General features: G+C 38.9%; 1 protein-coding gene and 1 long non-coding RNA gene across 5 annotated transcripts in view; one reads left to right on the forward strand and one right to left on the reverse strand.

Annotated features, from left to right (window-relative positions):
* arhgef2 (rho/rac guanine nucleotide exchange factor (GEF) 2) overlaps positions 1 to 13,854 on the reverse strand; it is a 63,039-nt gene that overhangs the window by 30,698 nt on the left and 18,487 nt on the right. Inside the window, exon 1 of one of the 4 annotated variants that reach the window (XM_058418548.1) lies at positions 5,530 to 5,847. The exons of the other annotated variants lie outside the window; for them this stretch is intronic. Within the exon in view, the coding sequence (XP_058274531.1) occupies positions 5,530 to 5,604 (75 nt within the window). The 5' untranslated portion in view covers positions 5,605 to 5,847. Of the gene's footprint in view, positions 1 to 5,529; positions 5,848 to 13,854 lie in introns of those variants that run through there. 4 annotated transcript variants of the gene reach the window in all.
* Positions 5,001 to 13,151, forward strand: LOC131370933 (uncharacterized). Its single transcript, XR_009207477.1, has 3 exons — positions 5,001 to 5,137; positions 7,729 to 7,834; positions 12,295 to 13,151. It is a non-coding gene; the product is annotated as an uncharacterized LOC131370933 (long non-coding RNA).

Raw genomic sequence — 13,854 nt, forward strand, 5'->3', positions numbered from 1 at the left:
ATCTCTGGATCTGCTAGTCTAAGTCAAAATCTCTGGATCTGCTAGTCTAAATCAAGAAACCTTTGCCCCTTCAAACCGGTAAACTATTTTGTCCATGATGTCTTTAGGAGATTTTGTCAGAGTTGAGTCGATTGCCTACAGTCCAAACCCAATAGTCACATTCCATCTCCTGCTGCATCTGCTTGGTGTTTACACTGCAGCCTCACGCCGCTGGCTCGGCAAACTCGCACCCCGAGCGGTAGTCGCTGACCTCCTTTATCCCTGACTAACTCCAAATATGCCACATGTGTGACGATGGAGAAAAAGCAAAGCGTCTGGAGAGAGTAAGCTCTTCAATAAAACCCACATCCATCCAACTCCGCGACATTCCTGAGGCGCACCGAGGCTACCGTCACATCCGCAGGAAACGTTGAAAACCGTTCAGGAATTCTGAGTGTTTTGAGTCTTCCTGATAATCAGCTACACGCACAATAAGTAGGGAATAAAACACTTCAGGACATGGCATTATAGGGAAATAATCAACAGTGGGTGTGTTTGTCCATTACAATTTCCATTAATTAACATAGAGAACTTCATACTTTTTGTCCGTTTATAGTTACAGCTTAGATCATGTTATAGCAGATGTAAATGCATTTTTTTTATTGCTTGCGTCAAACTCCGAAATTTGACCTCCAACATTTCTGCGATGTAAATATTGACCATTACAGAGCGCTAACACTGGAGACTCCTTACGAAAAAAATATGAAATCAAAGAAGCAGCAATTTTTTTTGTTTTGTTAATTTGTTGACTTTTCTTTGTTACACATCATCGTTTTAGATTTTCAAAATTTTTTTAAGCTAGTCTTAAATACAACGACACAACCTCCATACAAATCCCTGTGAATTAGCCGTTATCATGGAAACCACAACCTATCTGAACGACAGCATAAAAAGAAAGCGTATTCGAATTCGTCTGTTTTTTATGAGCCGATTTTGAGAAGACGCGCGAGTTCGAACGACCGCTCGGGTAGCATGCGTAGAAATTCGGGTTTTGTCGTATCATGACGGAGCTCTCCTGGAACTTTCCAGCCATTTTTGAGTATAATAATAGACACACAAAGGACAGATTAAGCACTGTGTGAACGGATATCATTTCTTTTTGGCTCTAGTCTATAAATGTTGCAATTTGCAAAACGCATCGGTCCCGCAACCCGATGCGACAAGACAAATATGAGTCACAGACCCACACACACACACACACATCCTACATGAAAGCAGTTTTAAAGCTAAACTCAACCTCAAAGAAAATCCCCAGGGTGTCATAACCCAAGTCGAGCTTCTTCTCCTTCTCTGCCCCACGTGGTGGTGTTTTTTTCCTGTCGTGTAATGACAAAGACCTCGGCTTTTGGCTTTGTGAGCCACTCAGACTGAGAAATCCTCTAACCATGAATTTACAGAAATATAAGTGTGTTGTTACTGTATTAGAACAACTCCAGTTGTGGTGAAAACATGTGTGTGGAATTTCCTGGCGAGAAATTAACAAAACCTTCTAGTTCTATCATATCGCTTATGTGTCATATATCAGATATACGTTATTATTATAGTACATTAGAAAAGAAACGAAAAGAAGAAAAACAACAAAACACGCGAAACTGATGTGGTGGAAAAATTGACATGTTGCAAGTAACCTCTGGCGCCGGAGACTCCTTCCTTAAACAATAAATAAAACACTCAACCACTTCAACGTTTGTAACAGCAAAGGATCAGAAGGAGCGCATTAACAGCATTCAACCTGTCAAGAGTTCAAGAAATTCAATCCACACCTTCTGACCAATCAGAATTGAGCATTCGATCCCAATAGATCGTAATGGCTGTGATGATGATATAATGATTTATGAAACAATACACTTACTGCCAAAGATATCCATAGTTACAATTAAATCCTCAGGTGCTCCAGGATTTGTTGATTTTCATTCAAGCAAAACTATACCATATTATTATTATTATTGTAAGAAGCTCGATATTGTTTTTTTTTAATATAAGGCAGATTTTCCGCAGGTTTGGGGCAGGACGTGTCGTATGACTATCAGTTTAAAAGAACAATCCTGTGCTTGTCATTTCACTGATTCGAAAATAAAAGAAAAGAAAAAATATATATAAAATCAAATATATATAAAATAAAATACAAAATGTAAAAATATATAAAATAATAAATAAATAAAAAAATCCACTGCAAGTTGCATTGCAAATTTAGAAAGAAAAAAAAATCCACAAAATTGTGCCTTTTTGGCCACAAGAATAAACAAAAAAAAAAAAAAACATATTGGAAAAATATGGTAAAATTCCAGGAGTCGCTTGGTACTATACATATCCAGGATTTATATATATATATATATATATATATATATATATATATATATATATATATATATATATATATATATATATAACATTCCAGAAGAGCAGCAATCAGTTCAAGTAATCAGTTTATATATATATATATATATATATATATATATATATAAATAAACTGATTACTTGAACTGATTGCTGCTCTTCTGGAATGTTCTTAGCAAAACCTGTTTTTATTTGTGTCAAATCGCCAGAGTACGAATCCGTGTGTGACGGTATAAAGATACAAAAATTCAAAGCTGAAAATGAATGCAGCTTTCAGATACTAGGATTCTTCGTATAATGATCGAATTCTGTGACAAAACATGCACCAGACTTCAGTGCTGTTCCTCCTCCGATCTTCGGTGATGTTGTTTCACCTTGAGCTGCATGCAGCGACCTTGAGCTGCCGCTGCAACCGATAGGCAACCGTGCAGCAGATGCTGGCGTATCACACGGGCGCCAAATCGGTAGCACCGAGTGCCACCATTATATCTGGTACGAGGCAGAACAGAGGTCTGATTGAATCGGTGCTGTGTGAGACGATGGAACGGATCGCTGAGGTGAAGTCAACCCTGCGAGCGCTCCAGTAATAATAGGGGGTCTGTTAGCACTGCTTTCTGTTAGCGCTCTGTGTGTGTGTGTGTCTCATGTCTAAGCCTTGAGCTCTGGTCACAATCCTTTCTGTGTCCTCACAGATGACGGATTGCTTGACTGCCCCCAGGAAAAAGGAACTCGTAGTAAACTCGTATCGATGGCACAAAAAACAGGAACCGAGTTAAATTGATAAACAATATTTATTCAAATTTATATCGCAAACAAGCCAAAGTTGATCATCGGACCCTAGCATGGTTAAAAAAAAGTTCTTGAAACATTTAGAGATAATGAAGTTGGTCGTCACCTGACAAATTAGGAGGCGTGGCTTAAAGTTTGGAAACATTTTCAGTCAAACTACTTCATCAAAATTTACACAGAGAAAGTTCCTTCAGAATCTTTGTGCATTTTAAGTTTACGATACTCTTAATTCATTCATGACTTTAGTAGTTACTCATGTTTATGGACTCGATATGGCCTTCAAGGGGCATTTTTTGAGAGCCCAAATACAAGGAAATGTGGGTTCGAGGTTCAAAGTTAAAATTGTGTCTGACACACGCCTCTTTCTTATCGCAAAACTTCTACAGAGTCTATAGTTACATCTAAATACTGATATTCGCTGAATACTGGAGATTTTCAGTATTAAATTTTGACCATATGCGAACCATAGAATTTTTTTTCTTTTCTTCTTCTACACAACTAGAAGGCAGTGGTGGCTCAAGTGGTTAAGGCTCTGGGTTGTTGATTGTCAGACCGGGGTTCAAGCCACAGCACCACCAACCTCCACTGTTGGGCAATTGAGCAAGGCCCTTAACCCTCTCTGCCCCAAGGGTGCGCCCCTGTGCCCTGACCCTAACTTCCTCAGCTGGGATACACGAAGAAAAAGTATCTTACTGTGCTGTGTGGTGATAATAAAGGCTTCATGCCCTCAGTTCTTCTTCTTCTTAATGGATAGTACTAAACATTGTTATACCTATACCTAAAACTGGACTGCTTGGCATCCATTTATGTATATTTGGCTTTACTTTTTATATCTACATATAAATGTGTGTGTGTCCAGAAATTGCTTGAACCGAGTTTCATGATGACATCACTGAGTGTGTACAAGTGTTACTTACTAAAATTAGTCTCCAGTGTGTCTGTGTGAACCTTTCTCAGCCTTCTTGTTCTTTTTTTTTTTTTTTTGCATGCACGCATAAAGAAGAAGACATCTGTGCATGCACAAACATCGGCTCTTGGACATATATCTGTGTGTGTGTGTGTGTGTGTATATTGTGTGAACCACCACATGCACTTACTTCTTCCTTATAATGACTGGTGCATGAGTTGGACATTATAGACACACGCACACACGCACACCTATCTCATCACCTGGCATCCTGGCACCGTGCTCCATCAATGGCTCCAGGACAAAACACACATTTCTCGTCATTACACAATCAACACGCAAAAAAAGTGCAAGATATGCAAATGACCATGTAACCAACTAGCTAAATGTCCATCTCGTGGTCCTGTAGTGTCGGACACAATAGCTGAAAGGGAACCGGGTTACCTGATGACCTCCAAAGAGTTGAAAATAATTGTGTTTAGTGTAATGCATCAGGTCTGTAATACTGTGATGTCTGGACGACAGTTCATTTTGTGTGTGTGTGTGTGTTATTTTGTACAATTTAATAAAGCAGTGAAAAGAAATGAACTACAGTCCCAAATGCCTTCCTATTCACCACATAGTGTGTGAAAGAAAAGCTCCCTGTGTGGCAGGGTACTGTATTTCCAGTAAGAGACATTTAGGATGCAGCCAAACACAATGTTTTCTTTCTTTTTTTCTTCATATACTTATACATTTGTATTATTATTTTTTTTACAATATTAATATTTCTGCAGTTTATTTACACCGGAATAACTGGATTTAACAAAAAAAAAAAACCCCGACCGCTTTTTTCCCCTCAGCTCCCTCCCCCAACCAATTTCCTTTCAATGGAAGACAACGTGGCCGAATCTCAAACGCTTCCTTACTCTCTACGCAAGAGCCCTACGGAGGGTGCAAAAATAATGGCTTCTGCAGCCTACATAGTAGACTAGTTCTACAAGAGCCGTGGTGTTTCGGATGCACCCCAGTATTTCTCGCCACGCTTTCTCTCTCTTCCAACACGGCATGGCGAAAACGGTTCAGGTAAGAAAAGTGGATGGAAAGCTTAATCAAAGCAATTTGAGTGTTTTGACAATGGAAATGGGATTAAAAAAAAATCGATAGAAGTCGATAAGAAACGCGTCTTTTCTGACGGATGAGACGGGAGCGCGAGCCGCTATTTTCTTTTTAACTGCCGCAGTCTGCCGACAAAAAAAAGAAGAAGAATCACTCGACCATATCGGATATGCTGAACTATGCTTAGATTACGGGCGCAAAAAAATAATAATAATAATAATCATTTCAGCTTGTAAATATGATCACCGACTCACATTAGAATATATTTCCTGCTCCAGTTTTTGTCATTAAACCAAGCTTTGCACGGTGCCTTTAAATACTGTCATGTGGAGTAGTGTGATCAAAAACCCCTCACTCACCTTTAAGTTGACTTCTTTCATTCTGTTTGGACGTGTTCTCATTAACGGGTCCGTAACACGGGACATGCCGAGCATCAGGACCCGATCAGATAGATCCTAATTCTCGGATCCTAACTAAATAAAATCAGATGCAAAAACAACTAAAAGTACAATCCAGATCGCCAGTGTCCGACCTTAATGATGTATGGATATGCCTCGTGTGGAGAAAAAAAACCTCCCGTCAACTTTTTTGTTTCTCCAGTATCCGTATAGAAGATAATAAGATCAAAATGCTTCTTCTCTGTACTTTCCTCACTCTCACACACACACACACACAGGAAACCCGGGGTAGCCGCGGTATTTTCCCCGCCTTCCTTTGGAAGCACCGCCTCCTTGCGCTTTGATTGGCTAATCAGATTATACAGACAGGATCGTCCTCTAATCCTAGTAAGAGGGGCGTGGCGTTTCAGTGCTGGGGGAAGGGGGGTAAATAGAGCGCGGTCGCACAACGACACAGACCTTAGTCTTAAGCCACGCCCTCTTCATTTGCCTACAAACCCTATTCATACTTTTGGCCAATCAGCGTTCAGGATTTCAATCTTTTTTTTTCATAGAGAGGTGCAATAAAACAGACAGAGCTTTCTTATTTAGAGTGCTTTTATTACCTCAAAATATTCCTAATATTAAATTATTAAACAATTAAAACTATTATTTATTATTAAATAACCTATTATTTAGTTATTTATTATTAAAATGTAATTTATGTAAATTATTATTAACTATTAATTATTATTATCATCATTTTTATTATTATTAGCATTGCAATTAAATTTATTATTATTTCATTAATTATTTTGCAAATAAAAAAATACATACATGCATGTCTCAAATTGAAAGGTAAATAAAACCAATATTATTATTACTATTATTATTATTATTATTATTATTATTATTATTGCATTTAAATTTATTAATGATTTAATAATTATTTTGCAATTAAAAATATACATACATGTCTCAAATTGAAAGGTAAATAAAACCATTGTTATTATTGCATTTAATTTATTATATATATATATATATATATATATATATATATATATATATATAATATAAAATTTATAATAATATAAATTATATTTGATTATTTTGCAAATAAAAATATAAATACATACATACATACATACATGTCTCAAACTGAAAGGTAAATAAAATTATTATTATTATTATTATAAGCAAATATAGTCTTTATAGGATTTATCTTTTTTTTTTTTTTTTAATTTACGGTTATTATCTATTATCGATGTGACATTCAAGAAAATAATGTTTAGATAACAAACTCTAGCACTGGACGCCGCAAGTGCCAGAAGTAAAAGAACAACAAAAAAAAGTTGCCTAAAAGTCTAACCCAAATGGACCAATGAGTGGTTTGATAGTAAGCACAAAACAGAAGTTCAGCTAAATTTAGAGAGACAGAAAGGGAACGCCCTGTGTCCATAGCCACTCAGGCTCAACTAAAAGCCACTCGCTGTTAGGAATTTACAGAAGTGTGTGTGGGGTGTGTGCCAGTGCGATGGGGTGTGACTTCTCTATAATCACATCTCATGTAAAGTTGAGCTTTACTCTCGTCTTATATACAGCTCTGGAAAAAAAAATGAGACCACTGCCCAATCTCCAGATTTGAACCCTACTGAAAACCTCTGGAATGTCATCAAGAGGAAAATGGATGATCACAAACCATCAAGTAAAGCTGAGCTGTTTGCTTTTTTTGCAAAAAGAGTGGTATAAAGTTCCCCAACAGCAATGTGAGGAACTGGTGGAGAGCATGGAGCCAAAACACATGCAAATCGGGGTTATTCCACCAAATACTGATCTCTTAATATTATTTAGACAAAGCATTAACACAGTTTGTTTACAAATGATTTGCATTTTGTTTTATTTGAGTTATTAAAGCTCTGCAAATACTGCATGATCTTGGGTTATTTTGATGTGTCGTCATTTCCTTTAAATATACACTCTAAATAACAATAGTGATATTTTGAATTTAGGAGAAATATTGTCAGCAGTTCCCAAAAAATGAAACAAAACTGTTCATCTCACCAATACATGCACCTGGAAGAAACAAAACATCAGAAACTGATTATTTTGCAGGGGTCTCTTATTTTCTTCCAGAGCTGTATATATGATCTAGTAATGTGTTCCTGTTACTTTGTTTTGCAGGTGATTGGCTGAAAAAAAATACAGAGATTTTCTGTGGAAAACAAGTGCGAGGTGTCATGGGAAGAACAGAAGAAACCGCAGATAAACACACACCCACCTAAAACACGTACGTATAGACACGAAGTCTGTCACAAAAACACTTATTCAGACAAACCGAACGGTCCACACCTACAGCGAAGTGAACGCTGAATAGTACCGAGTACTGAACACATGTTTTGTGGACATTTCACAACCTTTAAAGTAACTAGAAACGGATCACGCTTAATTAATAAAGCATGTAAAATATGAATTCTTGGCTTCTGTTGTGGTTTAAGAGCCATAAAATACTTCCGTTATATTGGAAAACTATCAAGGATGAGGTGGGGTGATGCACTGCAAAGTGATTCATTTCTAATAACTGCATTAAATTGCTCTTAAACCACAACGTTTACATTTCATATGCATCATGATGTATATTTCATGTGTATTATGTCAAAACATGGTACAGCAGCAATAAACAGCCATTCTCCCACCAGACTCTTCTTTTTCCCCCTTCTCTTCAAGTCATTAAGACATATAGAGTTTGTTTTGTTAACTCCATCCTCCATCATGAAGCCTTTCCTACAGACTGTAAACTCTGACACTGGAGACTCCTTCCATGAATGATACATAACCACGTGAATTAGTTATAACTATAGATATAGTTATATAGTTATAACTATATAACTATAACTATAGGATATGGTTTAACGATGATCTCCATGGTACTGGGTGAGATGGCGGACGAGGTACTTGCAGGTAACTCATTTGATATAAGAAAGTAGGTAAGAAGTGCAGAGTTTGCGTTTATGTGGGGATAAAAATAGACAACGCGAATGTCTATCACAACCCACTTCATTTAGCTGTTTCAGTCTGTCTGGTGGAAATCCAAGCGACATCATCCCACAGTTACAGAGCGAACAGACTCTCTTTCACCCACTACACTGACTCACTTTCCATTCATCTCCTCCTTTTGTGTCGACGGCTGAAGTCGTCTTTCTTCCACACCCACGCTGATGAGTGCAGGTAACATGAGACAGGTGTTCTGTCAATAGCAGGAAGGGAAAGACGGCCACTTACTGTCCTGAACCTGAGACGGTTTTACAGATACAGGGATGTAGGGATGTCTCTTGGGAGCTGGTTAGTGATCCCTGGACTTAAAGGTACAGTTTTGGGCTTGGACTTAAAGGTGTAGTCTGTCATTTCTCCAGTGTATCCAGACCTATTCAGAATATGTTAAAGAAACTGAGATTTATTTTAGTATCACCATGCTAGTTTTCTTGAATTAAAGCTGTGTAGATTTTTACAACTGAGAAATTAGCTCCGCCCCCAGAACGCCAAACGGAGTAGTTTAGCCCAGCCCCCTTTTCCTTATAAGGAAAATAACAAGGTGCATATACATAGCATATGCATATGAATATGAATATGTTGAGGAATGATTTAAAGCGCTGTGTGTGTGTGTGTGTGTGTGTGTGTGAGCATCACTGCAATATGGTAAGTCTCGAGTGAGTCGAATGTTTTGAGGCGTTTTGTGTTGCTGGGGTGTAGTGTGAGATAACAGAGAGGTCACTCCGAGGTTACACAGCAGCTACTGAAAGGGCTGACCTTGAAACACACACACACACACTGCGTGAAGGGCCGATTGTCGGCGATCGTTATGTCATGCAGTGCGGTACAAGAGGATAGATTACACACTAGGATCGAGCGAGGCTGAGAACAAGAACAGAACAAAGGGAGAATGAAAGAGAAGGGAGGGTAAGAGGGTAGGAGCAACAAACAAAAAAAGGGAGAGATATCAAATTGCAGAAGTTTATTAGGAGAACGAGGGAATACTATAGAGCGAGGAGGCACAATTACAGATCACCGCACTAACCAGAACTGAAAATCCAACACACCCGAGTCCACTGGACGGATGATTATCGACGGGACAAAAATGGAGGAGATGTCGTTCTACGTGGACGACGATCTCTTGGAAGCGCATCGATTTGAAATTACCCTCATCTGATCAATCATGGACACAGTACCGTAATCCACCCAAACTGCTAAAATCTCTTAAAATGCGCCCGTCCTCCCTTGTTCGATAAGGATAATGATCGTCCTTGTGGATTCTTTGTCATCCCGGACGGACTCTCTATTTAAAGCTGATGATGTGGATCGATGGGAACTTTGGGCTGTATTCACAAATCGGCCACTTATGTCCAAAAAATACATTTCTTTTTCACGCAGGGAAAGTTTTGCGTATTCGGAATGGGGTTGTGTACATGATTCAGCTCCACGTGAAGTCTTGACTACCGCTTTTAAACCTCCAATAAAAGAAGGGGATAGAAAATAAGAACTGCAGAAGTACTTTTTTTTTAATATCAGTCACTTATCTAAAGTGTATGCACTATGTAGCAGATTACAATGCAGTTTATTCGGACATGTTCACGGTTTAACGGCTGAGCTGCCTAAGCGATCATTTACAAGTCACGCACAAGTCTAATTTGATTCATAAACAAGTTCATGGACTTCAAAGTGACCATGCTCATAATCCATAATCCAAAAAAAAACGGGATAGAAAATAAGGACGGAAGAAGTGCTTTTTAAATATCATTGGTTAATCTGAATGATAATAAATCATGGTTACGAATGGAAATTAGTTCACGGCTTGACCAAGCAATGACCAAGCAATCACTTCAAGCTGAAACAAAACTAATTTTATTTCTAAACAAGTTCCTGATGTGCTTCACAATTCTCTCTCTCAAAATGCGATTTATTTTATTTATCTCCTGATTTAGCCGCCTGCTAAAAAATCATCTCATAGGCATCACATCTGAGGTAGACTTTTCTCCACACTCCTCTACCTGCCTCTTAATACAACGTTTAATATGAATAAAACTGACACACCAAACAGGTAAATCCCCTTTATGTAATTATTATAATCTGCCATATCATAATCGGACACATCGCTCTCGAGCGATACGAGGATGTTTGAGAAGTATGCCGAGCGCATAAACAAGGCTGATCCCAGGCACCAGACGTCTCGACCGAAAGCCTTTGGGCAGAAACGGGTTCGATGTTAATTAGTTTGCTGCTCAGATAAATACTGTGCTGAGATGGAGATGATGGAGTACAGGTTATTGAAGGCCTTCGCCTCAGGCCTACTCCACAGAACATGAATAAAGACTCTGTAACAACGGCTTGTTTTCACATTTCGGTTTCTGTTTCTAGTCTGCTTTATTCTGAGAACATCACTAGATGTAGTTTAGGGCCTCTGTTTTTAGCCCAGAGCTTCATTTTGGTGGAGAATCGTCTCCACATGAACAGGTGGACGAAACCTTGTTTGGCTGAAAACAGTACTTGTACATTATAATATTTTCCTTTATTCATGTTAGTTATTTAGCAGACTATTTTTTTAATCTAAAGCAACAGTCTGAGCAGGTTTTAAAAACTAAAACATGTCCAAATCTTCATAAACTCAATCTAGGGGTGAAGAGAAAAGAAACCTAACTGACTAGCTTAAAAAAAAAAAAAGTGTTAGCTAACCTAACATAATAACGTATAGCTAGTTATAGAAGCTAGTAAGCAAGTTATTAAGTGCTGTTATTAATACACACTATCGGACTTTTAAGAACATTTATTCATTTTCTATACCCACTTTATTCCTAATTAGGGTCATGGGGATCTGCTGGAGTCTATCCCAGCACGCATTGGGCGAAAGGCAGGGGTACACCCTGGACCTAATGTACATGTTTTTGGACTGTGGGAGGAAACCAGAGTACCCGGAGTAAAAAACATGCAAACTCCACACAGAAAGGCCCCTACCTGTTCCAACCCAGGACCTTCTTGCTGTGAGGCAACAGTGCTAACCACTAAGCCACCGTGCTTTAATTAACATTTAATCTTTGTCTGAGATTTAATTTTGTAAGAAAAGTCGAGATTTGAGATTTTTTTTCCTTCGTTTCATCTCTACATAAAGAGCACGATGCAGCGGTGCATTAAACCTTTACTCCGTCCTGCTCTCTCTGCTCAGACACATCAGCTACCAAGGTGTTCAACCTTCACGCTAATCTTGCAGATCGCCGTAGAGCTGAGAACTTGATGCACACCAAAAAATCTGTTTGTGAACATCTCTGCACCTTCTGCATTGTGATTCTCATTCATATGATGTCTGGAAAAGTCGAGTAAGAAAATAAACTACAAAACCTGAGCATGATGGGGATGGGGTAGCGTTTCCCGAGAACGAGAGAAATACATCACCATCCAAGAAATTCACACCAGAATATTTCACTCTAAACATATTCAGAGTGGACTTTTCATGTTAATCCATAGACGTTAAAAAAATCCGCGGCAACCGGGCGTCTGATAAGAAGAGAACCTAATTTTCTATTGTGTGGCAAGCAAACAGGGTGAATGCGCTTTATTGCTATATATATGACGGAAAAATGACGCATGGCTCCATGATAACGCTAACGTAAATATGCTCAGGTAATCTTCCACGCATCCTGAAATAGACTTTACTGCGTTTCATATCCGCTGGTCAGCACTGAGGTTTGTTCCGTGTTCCAGGCCACATCCTGTGAAATCCTGAGCTGAGGATCTCCAGGCGAGAAGAGGAGAAGGAGGAGGAGGAGATGGAAGGAGGAGGAGGAGGATGGGAGGAGCATGGGTGGGACTTCCATTGCGCTGATGCAATCCTGCCGTCCGAGAAGAAATTGCCCAGCTGGCATGAGCAGAGCCGGGGGAGGGCGATTCTCACTCGAATCTCTGCACCGTTCACACGCTCAGTTGCTGGCACATGCTCTCACACACACACACACACACACACACAAGCGTGTCATTTTCACATAAATGTGCTGTTGTGACAAGACCAGAGCTAGCATATGCCAGGAGCAGGCTACTCACCAGCTATAAACACGACATTGAATTACATTGTCTGACTCGTTCAGCTGTTTATAAACACACACCTAAACTCATAAACCTTTTACACACACTTACACACATGCTGTCCAGATGTGTCTCTGCACATCTGGCTTGGGAAGGTATTAGCTTGTTTGTAAAGCAGATGCCCTGGTCTGGATTTATTGTGTGTCCTGAAGTGAAAAACAAAGCAGTAAGGCAGAAAGAGCTGATGTGCTGAGTGATTTTAGTGCTGAGAATCGAGGCAGTCGAGGGGCAAATGAAAGGTTTTTGACTCCTGAGTAAGATTTTAACCTTTGAAAATGAATGTGAAGACATAAGAATTAGGGATCGTTTAATAGACTACTGAAATATCCTGTGAGAGAATGATACATATATACTATGCTACCGATGGCAGGGTTGCCAGGTTCAAGATTTTCCTGCATAATTATACTACTTGCTTGCTGGATTGTGTGTGTGTGTGTGTGTGTGTGTGTGTGTGAGAGAAAGAGATACAGAGAGAGAGAGAAGGAATTGATTTTGCTTATGCTAATATATATAATAATAAAGAATTGTTTAGGAAAACATTTGATTCATTGAATTGATTCATTCATCTTAAGTAAACACCATACTTGTGAACTATGTCATGTGCTGTAATTTAAAGGGGCAGGTCTGTCACTGCTTTTCAAGAATAATTACATTTTATGCTCAAAGGATCAGCTTGATATGAAATTGAAGCCGAAGTCTTAATCCGACCCCGTCTGGAAAAACTACGTCAGACTACAAAACACAGCAGTGCTCTTACACACACACACACACACACACAGTCCATAGCCAGTGAACTATGCGTCTGCCCTGCTGTCTGATCAGACTCTACCCTCTCGTTTCACATGATGGATGCTGTCAGCTGCTTCAAATAGCTCCGACCCCGTAATCTCGCTCTTACAGCCCTGTCCTGCTGATGATGTCAACTGTTGCACTTCCAGAAGCCAATTTCTCTGTTTTATTTATCTGCTTGCAAAGCACAATGCCTGGCAACCAAACAACATGGCCTGCACAACAAACATTGCTTAACTGATCTTCTAGCTCGTGTCTGGTGTCAAAACACTTTTGTTGAAGAAAAAAAATCCCTCAAAAACATTCACGACCTTTTAAAAAGTCATATCAGAAGTGTCGAGGAAGCTTTTTTGTAAATGTTTCAAGATGTCATGAACATCCTAAAGTACTGAT

This window comes from Hemibagrus wyckioides, linkage group LG20, assembly GCF_019097595.1.
Source record: "Hemibagrus wyckioides isolate EC202008001 linkage group LG20, SWU_Hwy_1.0, whole genome shotgun sequence".
Taxonomy (NCBI): Eukaryota; Metazoa; Chordata; class Actinopteri; order Siluriformes; family Bagridae; genus Hemibagrus; species Hemibagrus wyckioides.